Genomic DNA, 19561 nt, shown 5'->3' on the forward strand with positions numbered 1-19561 from the left:
GTAGCCCTGGCTGTCCTGGAACTCACTCTGTAGACCAGGCTGGCCTCGAACTCAGAAATCCGCCTGCCTCTGCCTCCCAAGTGCTGGCATTAAAGGCGTGCGCCACCACGCCTGGCCCCCTGGGCCACTTTGTAAAGTAAATGTTACAGGAGTTGTCACTTCAGGCAGGGCCAAGGCAAGTCCTAGGTCACTGCCCCAGATCATTTCCTATAGTCCTACTCTGGACAAGACCTCCCCTCTCCCCACTGCTGAGCAACCCCAGGCCCTGCATGGGTGCCTTACCACAGAGCTCGCCCTCATCTGAGCCGTCTCCACAGTCATCCTTGCCGTCACACAGCTTGTCAGGAGGCAGGCAGACAGAGGTGTTGTTGGCGCAGGGATGGGAAGGTGGCCTGCAGGCCAGGGCCTCACAGTTCTCCTCGTCAGAGTTATCTTCACAGTCGCTGTCGCCATCACACACCCACGCCTTGCTGATGCACCGGGCTGAGGGACCAGGATGGGGACAGAATGAGGAACCAGGCCTGGAGAGTGGAACTCACTGTGCCCTGCCCAGACCCAGCTAAGAATGTCTTCACTGAAGTGCTTAGGAGCCCACTATAAACCTTGAAACCTTTTCTGTCAAACCCACACAGCTAACAAAGAAGGTGCAGAACCTGCAGAAGAATCGAACGGTGCTCGATTCTGGCCAGGGTTTGGGTTCCTGGGGTCTTTCATACAGACTCTGGCTCTTTCTTGCCCTTTCCTCTACATAACACCAAGCCACTGTTACATTCTCAAGATGGCCTCCTCCTACCCATGAGGCTCCCCGCCCTGCTCTGCCCCCTCTCACCGGAGTCCTTGCAGCCAAATTTGACATTTGGGTCACAAACATGGGTCACGCCCTCACAGCTCTTCTCATCGCTGGAGTCCATGCAGTCGGTGTCCCCATCGCAGCGCCACCGCAGGGGGATGCACAGGCCATCTAGGCGACACTGGAACTCATCCGAGTGGCACCCACCAGGAGGTCTTGTGGCTGGAGGACATGGGCGGGGGTTGGGGTGTGCATCAGGAGGGAGAGGCACCCTGGACAGATCTCTGTCACTACCTCTGCTTAGCCTAGATGCTGAGCCAAGTAAGGATGCCCTGGGTGTCCTGTGAGCCTGCCGATAGCCAGAAAGCATTAACTCATCGACAGACTCAGATGTTGTATCTTCAAGGACCCGGGTGACCCTCTTATCTAATGCCCCTCCTCTAAGCTTATGATAGTAATTAGCTACATATTCCAACTGTCAGGGCAGAACTCAAATACATCAACCTAACCGTGTTTCCCTCATTCCCTGCATACTCTCTGTATACAGTGATGTTCTAGCACCGTCCCTCCCGCGTGCCTCAAAGACCAAATCCTTCCTTCAACATAGCTTAGAGTCTAGTGGAGGGGGGTGGACCTAGGCTATGACTGCAGGCAATGGCAGGAGTTTAACAGTGCCAGCCTGATGAAATGACACGTCAGGCAAGACGGCCTTGGCAGGCTCCTGAGCAGAAACCGCCTCAGCGGGAATATGAATTGAAGAGTGAGCCACCAAGATACGTGCAGCTGCACAGCCAACAGAGGAGCATCCCGTGGGAAGACTCCAGATGGGACAGTAGAGGCAAAGTTGGGAGGGAAGGGGCAGAAGGCAGAGCATGGATCAGAGGTGGGTAAAGGGCCCAGAGGTCTCAGCACCTTTTTCATGTGTGCAGAGAGCTTGTGAAGCCTGAGGGCAGTGTTGGGGCACAAGATCACTGACCCATCTGGATCTTCCTGTATCTCACCTAATCCTGTAGGCCAGTGGCATAGTAGAAATGCCTCACCCTCCACCCCCAGTGTGAGCACTGATGATCGGGTAACTGGGGTGGCAGGGTGTGCCCATGTCTCAACTCTCAGCAGCTGCCTATGACCTGACTTCCTTCCCTGGGGGGGGCCTGAAGTTCAGCATAAGGTAATTTCCTTCCGGGGTTGTTTTCCAAATGTACCACCCATCTTCCAAAGTGCCCCAGTGCCTCCCAGGTCAAGCCTCTGCCCAACTGTCATTATGCTATTGGAAGCAGCTGCTTTCGGAGTAGCCCCATTTCCTTGACCCTGCACAAGGCATCTGCCATCTAACCAGCCTCCTGCTACCCCCATAGGAAGCCTTACACTTTCCTATACAGGTACTGAAATCACCTGCAAGCCCACTTCCTCCTCAAGGTACTGGGCCATGCCAGTTCAGAACCACAGGTTAACTATCATTGCCAATCACTGTCCACAAGCCAGGTCCCACCCCTCCCATCTCCACCTACTACTCGCCCAGATACAGAGGAAGCCAGATCTACTTGGCTTGTTGGGCAAGGCCTGCATTGGTTCACCCATCTAGGAAGGGATCCTTTCTTAAACCCCCTAGTCCTTTTCAGAGATGATCCTGAAGCCTGAGCTTCTTGTGACCCTCTTGTCACTGCCTCTCAGCTGAATGCGTAGACTGGCCCATGGCACTCAGGACGATGCTAATTCTGAGGCAGGGACTCCTAGCTGGAGGCTCATGGGCCATGTACAGCTCGCAGAAATATTTTGACCCATAAGTAAACTGTCAGTTGTCATGAACTGAACTGCGATTCCTAAAAAGATGCTCAACTCCGCATACCACCTTGTTTGGCAATAATGTCTCTGTAGATTAAAATCACTGGGGTAGGGACTAATTAACAGTATTAATGTTCCTATAAAAAGAAAAATGTAGGGGGCTGGGGAGATGGCTCAGCAGGTAAGACACTGATTGCTCTGCTGAAGATCCTGAGTTCAAATCCTAGCAACCATATGGTGGCTCACAACCACTGGGAATGAGATGTGATGCCCTCTTCTGGCGCATCTGAAGAGAGCTACAGTGTACTTATGAAAAATAATAAATAAATCTTTGGGCCGGAGCGAGCAGGGACTGAGCGAGTGGAGTTGACCGGAGCGAGGAGAGGTTCTAAAAATTCAATTCCCAACAACCACACGAAGGCTCACAACCATCTGTACAGCTACAGTGTACTCATATACATAAAACAAATAAATAAATCTTTAAAAAAAAAAGAAAAAGAAAAAAGTGGACCCAGGGACAGACACATTTAGGGAAGAAGCCACATGAAGACGAAGGCAGGGGCAGGGTAGTGTGTCCAGAACAAAGGAAGACCAGAGGCCTCTGAAGACACAAGGATGTGTTTTCCTTCACGGGCTGAGGAAGAGCCAGCCCTGAATTCAGGACAGTTTGCTTTTTCTACCTCACACACTGTGTGGAGCACAATTCTGTCATCTACGCGCTCGCTTGTGGTACAGAAATGTTAGCAAACTGATACGCCAGTGTCAGAATACAGTGCATTTCAAGGGGAAAAAAAATGGCATTTCTGTCTTTTCTTAAAGCCAGACCCAACTTACACTGGTCCTCTTTCTCGGCAGTGACGAGGCAGAGCTAAGACACCAGCGCCCTCGGAGAGGACCTGTGCCCTCTGGGAAACTCAGCCTCTCCCAAGAGGCCCCATGATCTGGGCATCTGTCCTTGATACTCTTTCTTCTTTCTTTTTGAGACGGGGCCTTCTACCCTAGGCCAGGCTGACCTACTATCTGTCAGTGATCGATCCTCCTGCCTCAGCCTCTCTGTGGTGGGATTATTGGTGTGAGCCCCCATGCCTGACTCCCTGTCAATCCACAGCTCCCATAAACATCCTGTACCCCGATAACTACCATGTCAGTGCTATTTGCTGAGAAAACTCAAGAGGCCCACAGAGATTAGGTAACTTGTCCAAGGCCACTCAGATAACAAGCTGCAGAGCTGGAGCTGAAACCTAAGGCCACCCAACAGCCAGGCCTTCAATCTTAACAGTGTGTGCCAATGATTCGCCAGCAACTTTCCTCTTCTGTGGGACTGGAGCCTCCTCAAGGACAAGAGGCAAGCATCAGAGATCTCAGGGTGGTGACAAAGCCATCTCAGAGTTCTTGGGTGGTAACAACAGTGGGGTGGGTGGCTGGACAGGCTGGATGCTAGTCCAGAGTGCTCACCCTGGTTGGTACAGTTCGCGTGTGTCTCGTCGCTGTAGTCCCCACAATCATTGTCCCCATCACACGTCCAGTGCTCGGGGATGCATCTGCCACTGTTGCACTTGAACTGGGTACTGGAGCAGGAGTGACTGCAGCCGGCTTCGTCGCTGTTGTCCCCACAGTCATTGTCTGGGCGAGGGAAGACAGGGAGAGCCAAGGATGGGTTCAGCAGAGCAGCCTTTCTGTAACCCCAGCTTGGCCCGCTTAGCCCCCTCACTCCCACCCGCAGCCCGCCCCACCCCCCACTGAGAAAATAACAGACAGAAAAGACAAACAGAAACTGCATAGATTGCAGCATGCACCATGGCCCACAGGGTGGGGGAGGCAGTGGGTGGGCTCCAAGAGGCCCTTCCCTGAGTCTCAGAGAGTTGGGAGTGGGGACATCCTTTGCAGCAGGATATGGGTACAGGATTGCCTACTTTGGGGGGCTAGGGAGAGGTTCCTAATGGTTTGAAAGATGAGGGGTGTGGGGGGTAGGCGAGACTGCTGGCTGGAAAGATCTTTACCCAGCCACACACTGAGCTTGGGCATTGCAAGATACTGGTGCAGGGTGCAGGCTCCCAGAGGCTAGAGGACTGTTCTTCTGAAGTAGGTATCTGGGTGGACATCCTGCCTCCTAAGCCCTAGGGTAACTTCCCTCTGCACACACTGACAGGACTCTCAAAGACAGACGTTAGCCAGTGCTCTTCGAGTGTAGTGCGTGCCTGCCCACTTTTAACTGGCTTTGATTTTCTTTCCCCAGGTCTCAGCCTCCTCGGGGCCACCTCTGTCACCTCTCTCCTCTGAACACCCTCCAAGTTCTTTCCTGCCTCTGCCTCTTTTGTCTGTGTGTGTCTGGCAGCTCTGGGCCAGGGAACCTAGGGGGCTGGGAAGGATGAGGCCATCTGGGGCTCTGGGGTGATGGTGCATGTGCCTCTATGCACTGACCGGCAGGCTCAGGACAGGTCTTTTCGTCAGAGCCGTCCCCACAATCCTTCTCTGAAACACAGAAACCGCCAGGGCAACCATTGGCACTTGAGACACGGCACGGAGGAGGGAGACATGGTACGGACTCAACCCATCCTCACATGTGAAGCAGGGCTGGAGACCCTGGGGCAGCACATCGCAACACAACACAGCAGAACACTAGACAGGACAGAGTCCGAAACAGCGCACACAACCACCACTTGCATGTGTGTTTACACACACTGTGGTCCCTGTGGCTCAGGGCTGACATCACCTGGTCCGTGGCTGACCTCCAGGTATGCTTCCACGCCTGAGACCCAGAGCCTGGGGCATGCAGTAAAGACCCCAAGAGGCAGAGGGTGTAGGGGGAAGAGGCTGGGCCCTGGGCTTTGTTGCTCTGCCCTCACTTAACTTTCCTGCCAGAGGGTGGGCAGCTCTGCTCTGCTAAGGCAGGGGTGATACAACCGTAGGGACTTTCTTCTGTCCATCTTGGTGCCCCATGGTATTTCTGTCTCCTTCCTGTTTCTCCTAGCTAGTAAATCTCTCAGGGTTTCAGTGTACCACAGAGAACCCCAGCTTGAGTCTAAGATCTTGCCTGCCTTCTCTGAGGCCTGCCTGGCTGAGGCTTCTGGCTTTCCTAGGAATTATGGTAAGAGGAGGGAGGTAAGTTCTTAGCTCATACCGTTGTCACACCGCCAGTTGATGTTAATACATCTGCCATTGTTGCAGGTAAATTGAGTCAGGGGGAAGCAGGTGGGATAGGCTGTCAGAGAGAAAGAGAAAGGACAGTCAAGTGGGGCCCTCAAAGTCACACGTTCTCACATTGAGAAGCAGGTGGTGAAGGGGACACTTCCACAAGCAGGAGCCTCTAGCAGAGTCAGATGGGGCAGAGGGGCTCGCTGGAAATAGCTCATTTACCCCTGCTAGGCATCATCACAAACCCCGAGCCCCCCCTCCCCAAATGTGATGGTGGTGCTATTATCCCCTACTGCAGACAGAACTCATCAAGGCCACAGTGACAATTTACTCAAGGCTACCAGGTACACACCTCCAGCCCCAACCCGTGATCTGCCCCTCCCCTCCACCAGCCGGCCAGACTTTCTTGCCTGCCGTGCCCCTCACCGCATGAGGCTGACTCATCGGACCGGTCCCCACAGTCATCATCCAGATCACAGGTCCATGAGATAGGGATGCATCGGCCACTGGCACAGGAGAACTGGTTGGGTGGGCAGGTGCGGGCTAGGGGGGGAGGGGCAGGTGCAGAAGTTCATCATCCAGCCCCTCTCCTCTCCCATCGTCCTCTGCGCCACCCCACCCCCCTTTCTGTTTGAGATGTTATTCTCTAGTGTCCCGAATCACACTGGTGCCGCCTGACCCCATCTCCCAAGGGATCTTTGGGAAAAGGCTGCATCCGTGGTTTTTCCTCATCTCCATCTAAAGTTACATCTGTTCCCCTGTACACTCAGTCCCGTTGCTTTGTTCATCCTTCCCGTTGGTCTGTCCATCCTGGCAGGGAATGGAAGACTCCATCTCCTGCCCAGGGTCCCTTTCCCTTTGCTCTGGGTTCATGGGCTCCTCCGTCTTCCCAGGTCTGGCTCCTGGACTACCGTGCCCGAGTCCTCACCTGAGCACGTGGCATTGGATTCGTCCTCGCTGTTGCCACAATCATTATCCCCATCACAGAGCCAGCGGTTGGGGATACACCGGTTGTTCTCACACTTGAATCGGTCCGAGGGACAGGTGTGTTGATCTGGGGGTGGGGGGAGAGGTCAGGGGTCAGTGAGAATGGACTCTCTGTTCTCACGGACGCATATGCAGAGTCCCGCTGCCCTGCGCAGGCGCACATCCAGTGTCCCACTGCCGGGCAGTGGCGCACATCCAGGGTCCCGCTGCCCGGCCACCCAGGATGGGTACAGTGACTCACGGCACAGTGCTGGGGCCTCATCGCTGTTGTCCAGACAGTCGTTGTCTCCGTCACACTTCCAGCGCTCCTGGATGCAGCGGTTGTTGGCACAGGCAAACTCGCCCGGCTGGCACTGGGGTGGGGGCACGTAGGATGGGTTCGCTGTGGGCACCACAGGAGTGTGAGGGGTAAGGTCAGACCCAGGCCATGGGACAGGCGCTAAAACCCCTGTACTTCTCTTCTGATTTACTGTTTTCTGATACGCTACAGAGTAATTTTCCCCTAGTACATAATTCTCCGTGAGCAGATTATTCGGTTCAATACGGTAACGCTGTCGCAGGCGACGGGGGACCCTGCCCCCGGCAGCAATGTCTATATCTCCCTGCGGTCTGAGAGTAAAATAGTCTCTACAGGTCACAGAGATGTGTTAGTCCACTGCTGACTCTGAACGGCCCCTAGATGTCATCTCAGAAGCCCCCAAGATCCTGTCCTGGACTTGGTCTTTCACAAAGCCATTGACTCCACCTCGTAAGTAAACAGATCCCCAGATCTCTGCATGCTCCTGTCTTCCCACCCCCAGCTGCGGTGATACCTCTCCATTACTGTCTGCCTTAGCATCTAAGCAGACCTTTGGTGTCAGTCACCTGAGCTTTGCATTCGCTTTTCTCACCCAGTTTCTAAAACCTCTGCAGGGTCCCATGGGTCACCAACGCTCTCTCCTCTACTCCGTGGACCACGGGGCCTTGAAGGTGGTATGTGTGCTCCTTGTTCCCCACAGCTGCTTCTTAGCTGTTTTCCCTTCCTTTCTAGAATCCAGTGCTGACCTGCTCAGGCTGCTTCATCACGACTAAGGATGCTCCTGGTCCACTGCCACCTTCTCTACAACCAGTCCTGGCTCTGTTTGTTATTTTTTTTTTTTTTTTTTTTTTGGTATTTTGAGACAGGGTTTCTCTGTATAGCCCTGGCTGTCCTGGAATTCACTCTGTAGACCAGGCTGACCTTGAACTCAGAAATTCACCTGCCTCTGCCTCCCAAGTGCTGGGATTAAAGGTGTGTGCCACCACACCCACCTGTTAATTTTCATGTATATGAATATACATAGCTGTCTTCAGACACACCAGAAGAGGGCATAAGATCCCATTAAGGATGGTTATGAGCCACCGTGTGGTTGCTGGGAATTGAACTCAGGACCTCTGGGAGAGCAGTCAGTGCTCTTATCTACTGAGCCATCTCTCCAGCCCCTGCCTCTATTCTTAATGATGTCAGTGTTCACAAAGACAGTTCCAGTGCCCTGGCCTTTCACACCCTCTGCCAATGCCCTCAGCTTCTCCCAGCCCTGTGTCTTGTTCTCAGCAGGACATTGATCTCTACTGAGCCTTTTTTTTTTTTTCTTTTTTCTCCCTTTTTTATTTCTGTTTTGAGAGCAGATTTCATTATATAGCCCTGACTGGCTTGGAACTCTCTGTGTAGACCAGGTTGGCCTGGAACTCACAAAGATCCACACACCTCTTCCTACTGAATGCTGAGATTAAAGGTATAGGCCACCACATCCAGCGACTGATATAGTTCACTCCCAGAACTGTGATAAAAAAAGTTTATTCCAGCTATGAGAAAGTGTAAGTATGTGATCAATACAAAAGGGTTAATAAATAAATGGGGTCAGACTTTCATATCGGGATGCCTGTGCTAACTTGGACCTTGGTTTCAACCCTTGTAAATAAAAAAATGCTGTCCCCACAGAGACGTGTTAGAGGATAAGTAAGCTACTACATGGGAAATTCTTAAAACCACACATAATGTATGCTCAGTGAATGTTGGCTGTGGTTATAAAAAAAAAAAAAAAACCTCAAAAAACAACACACATCAGCAGAGAAATGGCTGAGTCAACAATGGGACATTTACTAAACGGTACAGTTTGGCCACTAAAAACGCTGCTTAGCAACGGAAGCAGAGGCCAGAAGAACATGCATGCAGAAATGCCCTTTTATGTAGACATAAATGCACACAGACATATTGGAGGGGCTGGTAGGATTGGAGGTGTTTTCTGCATTCCTTATGTTTTTCTGCACAGCACATTTATTCATTGTTACAATGAATTGTTACATTGTTATAACGAGTACCTACTTTTATTTTAACCTTAATTGTGTGTCCTAAGGCCTGACCTGAAGGCCAGCATCCCTAGAACCCTTCTTATGTTTAGGAGATCAAGGCTATTTAAATCATGATCTTAGGGACTGGAGAGATGGAGAGGCAGTTAGGCGCACTGGCTGCATTTCCAGAGGACCCAGATTCCATCCCCAGAACCCACATGGTGGCTCACCACCCTCTGTAACTTTAGTTCCATGGAATCTGGCACCCCCCTTTTGCCCACCCACTACGGGCACTGCATGCACATGGAACACGGACATACACGCAGGCAAAACACCCACCAAAAAGTAAAAACTAATCAATAAAATCATGAATGTAAGGAGCTGAAGGTGTAGCACATTGGTGGAGTGATTTTCTAGTGTATATGAGGCACTGGGTTGATCCTCAGTACTATAAAATAAATAGTAAGGATAACACAGAGAATACTGTGGCGGCTAAGAGCCGAAAGAGGCAGGAGATTCCTGTGCACACTGGGTGAGGGCTATGTATAAAACAGAACTACCTACCTAGGGAAGAAAGTACCTCGTGTGACTTACCACAACCTCATACTCATGTTCACTGGTTGGATCACGGTTTTATTTCTCCTAATTTCCTTTTTAAATTTTTTTTGGTTTTGAGCTAGAATATCCATGCTGGACTGGAACTTGTAATCCCCCTGCTTCAGCCTCCACAGTGCTGACAGGGACTCTAGGCATGTATACCTTACCCGGCTAATTTACAGAATTTTTCCAGTTTTACTTTTGATTTTTTTTTTTTTTTTTTTTAAGACAGGGTCTTATTCTGCAGCCCTGGTTGACCTGGAGTTCTCCAGGAAGACCATTCTGGCCTTACATTCGCTGACATCCACCTGCCTCTGCCTCCCAAGTGCTGCGGTTAAGGAGTAGTTCCAGCCTATAGTGTTCTGAAATGCTGTTATTTTACTCTAATGACAGCCAAAGTTAAAATGAGTTAAGAATAGCTCCTTTCTTACTCGCCGTCTGTTCCTCATCCACCCGCCCCATCTTCATGCCCTCAGAACTACCCCACCCCCAATCCTCCTTTAGCCCCAGAGCCTTCTCTGAACCCCATCCCTTGCTTCCTGTCAGCATCTCAGGGCCCCCTCTTTGCTTCCTTAATCTCTACTGGGAACACAGAGAACTCCCCTGTCCTCTGCCATTCTTCTGCTGGAGCTACCTTCCCACCCTTGTGCAAGCCAGGACCCTCATACCCAAGCAGGTGACACCGTCTGTGTCCAACACCTGGTCCTCGGCACAGGCGCACTGGCGGCTCCCGGGGGTGGCGAGGCACAGGCTGCTGCAGCCTCCGTTATTTACCCGGCATTTATTGGTACCCACTGCAGGAGAGGGCAGGAAAAGGATGGGGCGGCAGGGTCAGGAAAGGAAAAATACACAAAGTGAGGAGACCGAAGAGGAAGTCGGGAAAGGAAGGTCGCGTTGAAAGAGGGATACAGACGTGGGAATGGAAATGAATGGGGAACAGAGGCTTCTGGGAAGTCTTCGACATTAAAGCCAGGGGTCCCACCCTACCCACCCGCCATCCCGGGCCCATAAAGGAGCACCTTGCTGCTGCTGCGCGTCATACATCCGGATCTCAAAGATAGGAGGTCGCTCACTGCGCAGAAGGGTCACAGTGGGTGGTGCGCCTGCCACGCCCCGTTCCAAGCGATAGACACTGCCGCTCCGGTACTCGGTCCAAAAGAGGTAGTTACCATGGTGACACAGGCCGAAGGCATGATTCAGTTCGGGACCCTCATATACAATCTAGGAATGGAGGTGATGTTTCTGAGGAGAGGAGGGCAAATAGAGATTCCCAAGGGACAACTAGGGGCCCTGGTGGTGCTGGCTCCATCAGGTGACTCAGAAAGGACACTGTCCATACGGACCTCTCATAAGGCTGTTCAATATGTCATTTATGTCTCTCTCTCTCTCTCTCTCTCTCTCTCTCTCACGCACACACATGTGTATGAACACACATGTGTACTTGTGCACACACATACACCAACATTCAGCCATTTATTTCTCTACCTAAGCAACATTGACTGGGATTTATTATGGGCTGAGCTGTGATGGGTACTAAGAGCACCATTGTCCTATGGAGGGCATATGTAGGTAATCTGTGGGAAGAGGGACCTGGATACAACCTTCAAGAGAAAAAGAGCCAAGAACTGGGGGGATTCCCAGGAAGCCAAGGCTTAGGGAACAGAGGCCTATGATGTTCTGGAATAACAAGCTGTCTAGTGCAGCTTGTTCATAGAGTGTTGAGTTGTGGGGAGTAGGAGACACAAGATGGTAGAGGTGCCCAGAACTATATTGTGAAGGGCCTGACACACCAAGACAGTTTGGTCCATATACCTAAAGGCAAACACAACTCATGAACCAATGGAGTGAACAAACATGCATATATGCTACCCCTTGGCACCTTACATGTTGCTGCGTGACTACCCTGAAGTGTGTTGTATGTATGTGCACACGCACAGAAGTGCACACACAGGTGTGCTTGAGGGCAGCCATATGTAGATAGACATCCTCAAAGAAAACAATATACACAACATGAAAACATACATTCATAGAGTAGCCATGTGTAGACCTGTAAGAAGCACGAAGCCCTACACACACAGACATGTACATCCTCATGGAGTTTCCATAGAAACAGGGTTAAACAATGCACACATGCCTGCCCACCTTCCGGTCTGTGCCATTGAGCAGTATGGTCTCAATTCGGTCATAGAAGGCATCCACCCAGTAGAGGCGTCCGGCTGGGATATCCAGGCTTAGCCCATTAGGCCAAAGCACTGTCTTGGAGGTGACAAAGATATCTCGGTGTGAGCCGTCCATCCAAGCCCTCTCGAGCCGCCCTCGCCGACTGTCCTTGGGGTCCTCCTCCCAGTCTGTCCAGTACATCCACCTGTGGGCAGCGACTGGTCAGCACCACATGGTCACCCTTGTCACAACAGCTTCTGTTGTGATTCTAGGGACTAGGTGGTATCTAGGTGGTATCCAGAACTCCTCCCAGGGGTCTCTCTGAGCTGTTTCTCTCTAAACCCCTCATCACAGCAACCCAGGCCACCATACAACAAACACCTGATGAATGGCTACTCTAATTGGAGCATGGCTCTGGCATCCCAGGATGCAGCAAAACCAAGGTTCCCCATCTCTGAGGAGCAAACATCCCAGGAGAAATAAGTTGTTCAAGAAGGTCGTATTGGAGTGATTAAAATCAGGAGGAAAATTAAAAGTGACTGGCGGAGAGAATCTAGGCAGCAAGTTTGGGTGAACAGGGATGGGGTGGGGGGCTTCTCTGAGACCCAACGCTGACAAGAAACCAAATGTGAGGTATCCAGGAGTTCCAGACAGCAAAGGATGGGACGGGAAGTGGTGGGTGAGGGAAGGAAGGCAGGTGCAGATGTTGGCAAGCAAGAACTGTGCAGACCCAAAGGCTAGGGCGGCTCGGAGCCAAGGGGAACCAGGAGAGAGCTCTGTAGTGGAGCGGCAGAAGCAGACTTCCGGTTGTGTACCAGGGTTTTATTCTCCTGCCTCAAGACAGACAGATGAACACACGCTCTCTTTTCAGGCTCTCGTTCCTGCTTCTGTAGCCTGCCTGCCTCAGCCACGCCCCTGGCTTTGCCGTTTCCCTCCCCAGTCCTCTGAGATGTACATGCATCCACCCCACGGCCTGGGCAGACTCACCCGTTGAGTGGATCCACAACAATGGCCCTGGGGTGTGTCATCTTGCCCTCAATTAGAGTCTTCCGGGTCTGAGCAGCTTTCTCCAGCCTGGCCACACTAATGGTCTTCTTGGGGCCATCATCAGTCCAGTAAAGATTGTCTCCCATCCAGTCCACGGCTACGCCCTCCACATTGTGGATGCCTGTGAGGGTGTAGAGAGCACATGGGGGTGACCCTTGAAGGACACATGACACAGGGAGAGATGGTGGCCAGGCAGGGGGAGCAGGAGGCATGTGGTGCCCTGAATGGTGGGCAGATGGGGGAGGGAGGCTGGGGCAGAGGTGGGGGTGGGGATGGAGAAGATCCTTTCAGATGCCACATCTACACTGCATCTACGATGCCATATCTACATTTTGAAAAACAGCATGGGGCAGCCAGGAAACTATGTGACTGAGGGGAGCTCTCAGATGAGGGCATGTCTGGGCCTGTGCTTAGGTGGACAGCCGGGGCGATATGCACTGGCTCTCTGCTCCAGTATGACGCCACCATCCTGGGCCTAAAAAACCTGCACTCACAAAAATGAGTAAATTAGGAAGTGCATTTTTCCTTAGCCAAAGGCTTTATCTCAAATGTCCTTTAAATAGCAGTTCCCCTGTACAGGGATCCCCAGTGTCTTCCTGACCAGGAGTCATTCTTGATTTCCACACAGTCTTATGATTGCTGACTGCTGAGGTTCTCTGAGCTGCACAGAGGGTGGGGAGCAAGCCAGATTGACTGGTTAAGGAACCAGATCTTGGGGCCCCAAAAAACAGATCTGAGGTATAAAACGCACACAGCTCAGAAGCCCTCAAAGGGAATGGCTCCACTGCACAGTGGCCCTGCCAAAGTAGGTCAGAGGGAGAGACAGACACAAGAGTTCTCAGGCCACAGAGAGGTACAGATATCCGTGGCCACAAGATCTAGCTGCATACATTCTGAGCATTTACACTTGTGGATGAGCCCTGTCTGACGTGCCAGGCCCGGCTGTGATTCAGGGCCTATGGCCTCTCCTGGCTGTATGCTGTACACAGCTCCAGGGCTCTGAGCCAATGGCGGCGAGACCCTGAATTTTCCCAAGGGCTGGCCAAGGCAGCCCACACTGCCTAACGCATCCATCCATCCTCCAACTCTTTTTGGCTCAGCCAAGAAGGGGGTCACACAGGGGTCAACCTGTCTATCCCTTCATCTCCATGCCAACCAGTCCAGCCAGCTTGTCAGCAAGGACTCTTCATACTGTGAGGGAGCAATCTAAGCCTCTGATGTCTTCCTGTCTCAGGCGCCTCATCCCCCAGGAGCTCTTCCCACACACCGCCCACCTCTGATGCCCTCACCATCCTTCAGGATAGTCTCTCTCTCCGTGCCATCAATTTTCTGGCGGCCAATGAGGTAGCTGGTGGTGTCAGCAAAGTAGATGAAGCCGGTCTCGGCGTGGAAGTCCAGAGCCCGTGGATTCATAAGGTTCTCAATGGGGATCATGTGCTCATCTGGGACCTTGGCCCCCATGTCCATGCCTCTGATGATGCCTGGTCGGCCCTTGCCATACACGAGGAACAGCTCATGTTCAGGTTCTAGGGCAAGTACAAAGGGCACAAAGTTACACAGACACACATGAACTCACACACGTGCGCGCACACACACATACACACATACATGCATACACACACAGACACACATGCATATACACACAGACACACACGCACACATACATGAACTCGCACACACGTGCATACACACAGACACATGCACTTGCTCTCACATACACACAGAGATACATATGCACTCGCACACGCACGCACACACACATACACATGTGCATATACATGTATACACACAGAGAAACACATGCACTCGCTCACACACACAGATACACATGCATATATACACAGACACACATGCACTCACTCACACACACACATGGATACAGACACACGCGCATACACACAATGCACACACATGTATGCGCACAATCACACGCACACATGGTCACCACCCAAATTGAAATCTGGGTCTGAGGTGCTATAGTGCGTTGGCTGGGCTGGGTCAGGAGACCTGGAGCAGACAGAGCTCTGAGTCACTCCCAGAAGACACAAGATAACATGCTCCATTCTAGTCCTAGGGCCGCTGTGTCATGGGGATTTGACACGAGCAACTTTGCATGGAAATCAGAGTGCTTTCAGAGCACGTTGGTATCTGGTCATTCTACAGGTCTGTCACCATCTTAGCCTAAACCATGTCACTCTGACCCACACCATGGAAATAGCCACCTGGCTTCTTCCCTCCTGCCCAGCACAGTATAAGCGTACACAGGATGCGTACAGTACACAGGAAGCGCACACAGGATGCGCCCAATCACTCATCTTCTTTCCACAGTGGTCATAAGCTCCTCATCCCAGTGAGAAATTCCCTTCATCTCCCTTCACTCACACCACTCCGCCTTACCCGTCTTCTCGGCACACCACACCCTACACTGGCCTCAGGGCCTTTGAACCTTAAGTTCACTCCTCCATAAATGATCTCCCAGCAGTCACAGGGTTGGCTGCCTCACTTCATCAGAAGAGAGCTTGGCCTAGATATCACATCCTTGGACGGTCGTGACAACTCCTCTGTCCCCCCACACCCTTCACTGCCTGAACGGTGTCAAACACCCAGTGTGTGTTTGCTGAACACTCGAAGAATGAGTGACTGTGTGCTAGGAATATCGCTGCTCTTGGGTGTGGGCCCTTTATGTCTCTGCCCTTTGTTTCTCTGCATCTAGGCAGAGGCAGCGGGTTACAGGGGAATGTCTGCGGACCCACCCTTACCCCCAGCAGGCCCAACTCTCCCTGATACTCACTCTTGCAAGACTTCCCATCACTTCCCAGGCTGAAGCCAGACCTGCACCTGCAGGTCCTTGCCTTGTGACTGTTGGCCAGGAGGCAGATGTCAGAGCAGCCACCTGGCTTCCCGTACTGGTCATTCTCACAGGCGTGACTCCGCACTGGGGGCAGAGGAGAGAGCTGTCAGCACCCTTCAGGGGGCTCTGCTTGGGTCAGGTGGGGGGGCTCTTTGCTCTTGTCCCATTTTAGGACTTTGAAGCCCAGAACTAGTATTCACCGCCTTGCCACAACCCAGGCATAAGGGAACTCTGGTCGTGGAGAGGCGAGGAGAAGCCAGGGTTAGTAGCTTGGGGAAGGTGTCTAGAAACACTCTCAATTTGAAAGAGATATGCAGAAGAGCAGACTGTGCTGTTGGGGTGAAGCCGACTTTGGAGGTGCCGTGTTGACCGCTTACCTCGGGGCTGGCGTCGCTGGTGGTAGATATGCAGGGCACCGCCCTTGTCCACACGGGTGACGACCTGGTACTCAGTACTGTTGAATCGGTTCACTCGGATCACGCTCGTCTTCTGCTGCGTGTTGGCATTGTCCGAGTTGGTGGCGTAGAGATAGTTCTCAAACACGGTCAGGCCGTACAGGTGCTCGATCTGAGACGGCAGGCAGCGTCGGTCAACAAGATGAAAAGGCTGCTCCCTTCATCCCCCGCCGCCGCAGCCGGCCTCCGCCTGCCACCCAGACTCCCATCACCTACGTCCGAACTTTCCCCGCTAGTTTTGTTTAACCTGATGCTAAACTCGTGTGTTTTGGAAATTTCTGTTTGTCCATCTCCTATTGGTCCTTCACAAAGTAAAGAACTGGCGTTTTCAGAGAGACGCTATTCCCCTCTATATTCTGCCTCTGGGGTGACACTGCTATCCTGTGCTGATCACTGGACCATCCTATCATGGAGGACAAGAAAAAACAATGTCCCTCGCAGAATTAAGCTCCCTGCAGACGCTTTGAGAATTTGCAGATGAGTTAAGCTCGGGCCCTAACCTCCCTCCCCAGAGAATGCTCAACTTGACTGCAGCTTTTTGGGGACTGAGGGTTCTCTCGTGTCCCAAGGAAGCCTACAGGGGCCAGCTGTTTCCAAGATAAGGAGTCGGCTGTGAGGTTTTCAAGGTTAGGACCGGAAGAGCTCCACACAAAGCCCGGGGCAGAGCTGCACATGCAAGTTACTCCGGAGTGGACCTTCCGCACTGAGCAGCAGGACCTCTAGGCTGGGTTCGAGCATTGTTCCCAGTTGTGTAACCTCTGGCAAATTACCAAACATCTTTGAACCCCACTTTTGTCAACTGCCTGCTCATCTCCCAGGGGTTATTTTAAGCCTCAAATAAGAAAAAGGGAAGTAAAAGGGGTGTCTTTAAATGACTGTTCCCATCAGAATGGGAAGCCATAGCCTTCCTCTCTGACACATTCCTGCTGGCCCCTCCAGAAGACATGGGCGGGCTAACTCTGCTCTTTCCACACTCACTGGGAGCCCTAGAGATCAATTCCCCCCAAAGGTCTCCCCATCAGGAGTCTCTGGTGAATGGTCTCCCCAGAATAACCTCAGACAAAGCCCCCCCCCTCACCAGGATGCCTTGGATGATGGTCTGCCGACCCTTCCCTTCGTAGTCTACCACCTCGATGTAGTCTAGGTAGGCGTCCGCCCAGTAGACGAGGCGGCTGACCAGGTCCAGGGTGATGCCGTGTGGAAACACGATCTTGCTATCCACCAACTTGGTGCGGTTCTGTCCGTCCATGTCACAGCGCTCCACCTTTGGGATCTGCCCATAGTCAGTGAAGAACACCTTCCTGTGGGTGCACACATAATAAATGGGGCGCAGGGACCAGGATCCCCCCCCACACTTCCCACTACAGCCTCTGCCTCCTCTTTCGAAAGTGAGAATGCCAGCCCGACACTCTCACCCCATGGCAGGGTCCAAGGCGATGCCTTTGGGGTTGTAGAGTTCCAGGTCCAGCAGAGTGACACAGGTGTCCCCGTTTCGGTTACAGACAAAGATTCTGTCATCAATGTCGTCGACGAAGTAAAAGTTTCCTGTCAGCCAGTCGATTGCCATCTGCTCCACGTCTGGAAAAGGAAGGAGAGAGCTATGTGGGACAGGCCCACCCACAGGCATCCATTTCTCTGGTGAGCCTGGTGAGCTTGCCTTCTCTGGGACCTAATCTTCCTCAGCCCCAGCCCCAGCCAGCTGCAGCCACCTTCCCCGGAGCTCTTGTGGGTGTTCGCAGCGGATACAGTCACACTTTGACATTCTTTATGTTTCCAAGTATCTGGTCTCTCCAAATAGAAGTCTCCAAATATACTCAACCCCCTGCCCCAGCCCCCATCCTAGGCTCAGGATTGTCATAAGCAGGAGGGACTAGGTAAATATTGGCTGACTGACTGACTGACAGGATCTTCCGATTCTAATCCAGCCTTCATCAGGAAAGTGCTATCTTGTAGTGCCAAGAGGCAGGAGGTCAGGCCTACCAACTCACCCTGATATTTTCTCTTTAACCTGCTTTCTCTTGAGAAAAGGGTGTCCTAACTAACTAAAACGGCACATTATCTTTGGTTTGGGCCTGATTTATATTCGCTCTACATGGTAAGTCTAATTATTTCATACTAACAAGAAGTACCGGCTGGAAGCTGTGCATGTTGCATAAATTTAAAGAAAAAAAATTACTGGGAAGTAGAATGTTCGTAAATGAACTCAGCTTGGGAGAAAAGTATTTCAAAATATGAAGTCCATACAGCGTGACCTAAGACTGGTGGCCCCGAGGCTGGGGAATCAGTCACATGAGCCAAACTCCTTCTTGCCTTCACGTCCCCGTTTCCTCCATGTTAGTACCTAATTCCCTCACACCCCGAGGAAACACAGAAGGAATGAGAACTAAAGTACAGAGAGTCCAAGAGGAGGCGAAAATAGGACCCTGGAGATAAACCAGGAGACAGAGAAAGAGGAACTTCTAATGGTACGCGGCAGCTACCACAGTCATTCTAAGCCATGAAGGGCCACAGGAGGAGGGTAAGCCAAGGACTGTTGGAAGTCTGGGGATAAGGACAACTTTTGGCAGCCTTCCCAACACAGCCCAGGCTTTCATGCACCCCCCGCTGGCCCCTTTCAAATACACTCTCAGAAGAAATGCCACTTGCAGACCTGAACGTTCCTAAGGCAGAGACTTTTATCTGCACTGTTTCAACAGTAGGTAGCCAGTCTTTTTACTGCCTGCCTCTGGCTGAAGCTCGGCCCACACTATCAGGACTCAGTCCTGTAGGGATTACTCTGCCACACAGCTACAGGTATAATGATGGACTCTGCTCAACCCCTCCCTAATCCCCCTTCCTCCCTACAGGGATCCAGGAGCTGTTTCTTAATAGTGGGAGGGGGTGCAGGGAACAGGAACATGTCATCCAGGGAAGTTGGCTGGCCGGGACTACTGACTCAGAGTCACAGGACTGAGGACGGAGGATCGAGCGGGGGAAGTAGTCACTGAAGGCTCACATAAATGGCTTCCTCTTCAGGTCCCCTCTGGTAAACCCCACCCTGAGACAACTGGAGAAAGAGGTCATAGGGATGAGGTATTACCCCTACAAGTGCTGACACATTCCCAAACCCAGCTACTCTGTCCTCTGGGTTTCCAAGACTGTTCCATCTTGGGGAGCATGAAGAGGACAAGGGTCATAGAGGCAGAAAGCTCAATGCAAGCTCTCTCTCTCTCTCTCTCTCTCTCTCTCTCTCTCTCTCTCTCTCTCACACACACACACACACACACACACACACACACACACACACACGAGTCACCACAGAGAAACCAGATTAAAATGAAACCCACTGGGCCACCTCCAAAGGAAACTGAAGTCCCAAAGTAGGGACCTTCTTGCGGCCCTGGGCAGCTAGCAGGGCAGCCGAAATCAACAGGGCTCTGTGCCCTTTACTTGGTGGGCGCTGCGGGG

At 52.1% G+C, this 19561-nt stretch overlaps 1 protein-coding gene across 1 annotated transcript in view; it reads right to left on the minus strand.

Annotated features, from left to right (window-relative positions):
• Positions 1 to 19561, minus strand: part of Lrp1 (LDL receptor related protein 1) — an 84624-nt gene that overhangs the window by 40764 nt on the left and 24299 nt on the right. Inside the window, exons 7-22 of the mRNA XM_021175130.2 lie at positions 17530 to 17692; positions 17193 to 17415; positions 16037 to 16226; positions 15600 to 15743; positions 14098 to 14334; positions 12749 to 12929; positions 11744 to 11966; positions 10621 to 10822; positions 10270 to 10395; positions 6936 to 7076; positions 6636 to 6761; positions 6134 to 6250; positions 5694 to 5774; positions 4028 to 4195; positions 830 to 1012; positions 283 to 483 (exon numbers count right to left, since the gene is read on the minus strand). Coding sequence (XP_021030789.1) covers positions 283 to 483; positions 830 to 1012; positions 4028 to 4195; positions 5694 to 5774; positions 6134 to 6250; positions 6636 to 6761; positions 6936 to 7076; positions 10270 to 10395; positions 10621 to 10822; positions 11744 to 11966; positions 12749 to 12929; positions 14098 to 14334; positions 15600 to 15743; positions 16037 to 16226; positions 17193 to 17415; positions 17530 to 17692 — 2706 coding nt within the window. The remainder of the gene's footprint in view (positions 1 to 282; positions 484 to 829; positions 1013 to 4027; positions 4196 to 5693; positions 5775 to 6133; positions 6251 to 6635; positions 6762 to 6935; positions 7077 to 10269; positions 10396 to 10620; positions 10823 to 11743; positions 11967 to 12748; positions 12930 to 14097; positions 14335 to 15599; positions 15744 to 16036; positions 16227 to 17192; positions 17416 to 17529; positions 17693 to 19561) is intronic.

This window comes from Mus caroli, chromosome 10, assembly GCF_900094665.2.
Source record: "Mus caroli chromosome 10, CAROLI_EIJ_v1.1, whole genome shotgun sequence".
Taxonomy (NCBI): Eukaryota; Metazoa; Chordata; class Mammalia; order Rodentia; family Muridae; genus Mus; species Mus caroli.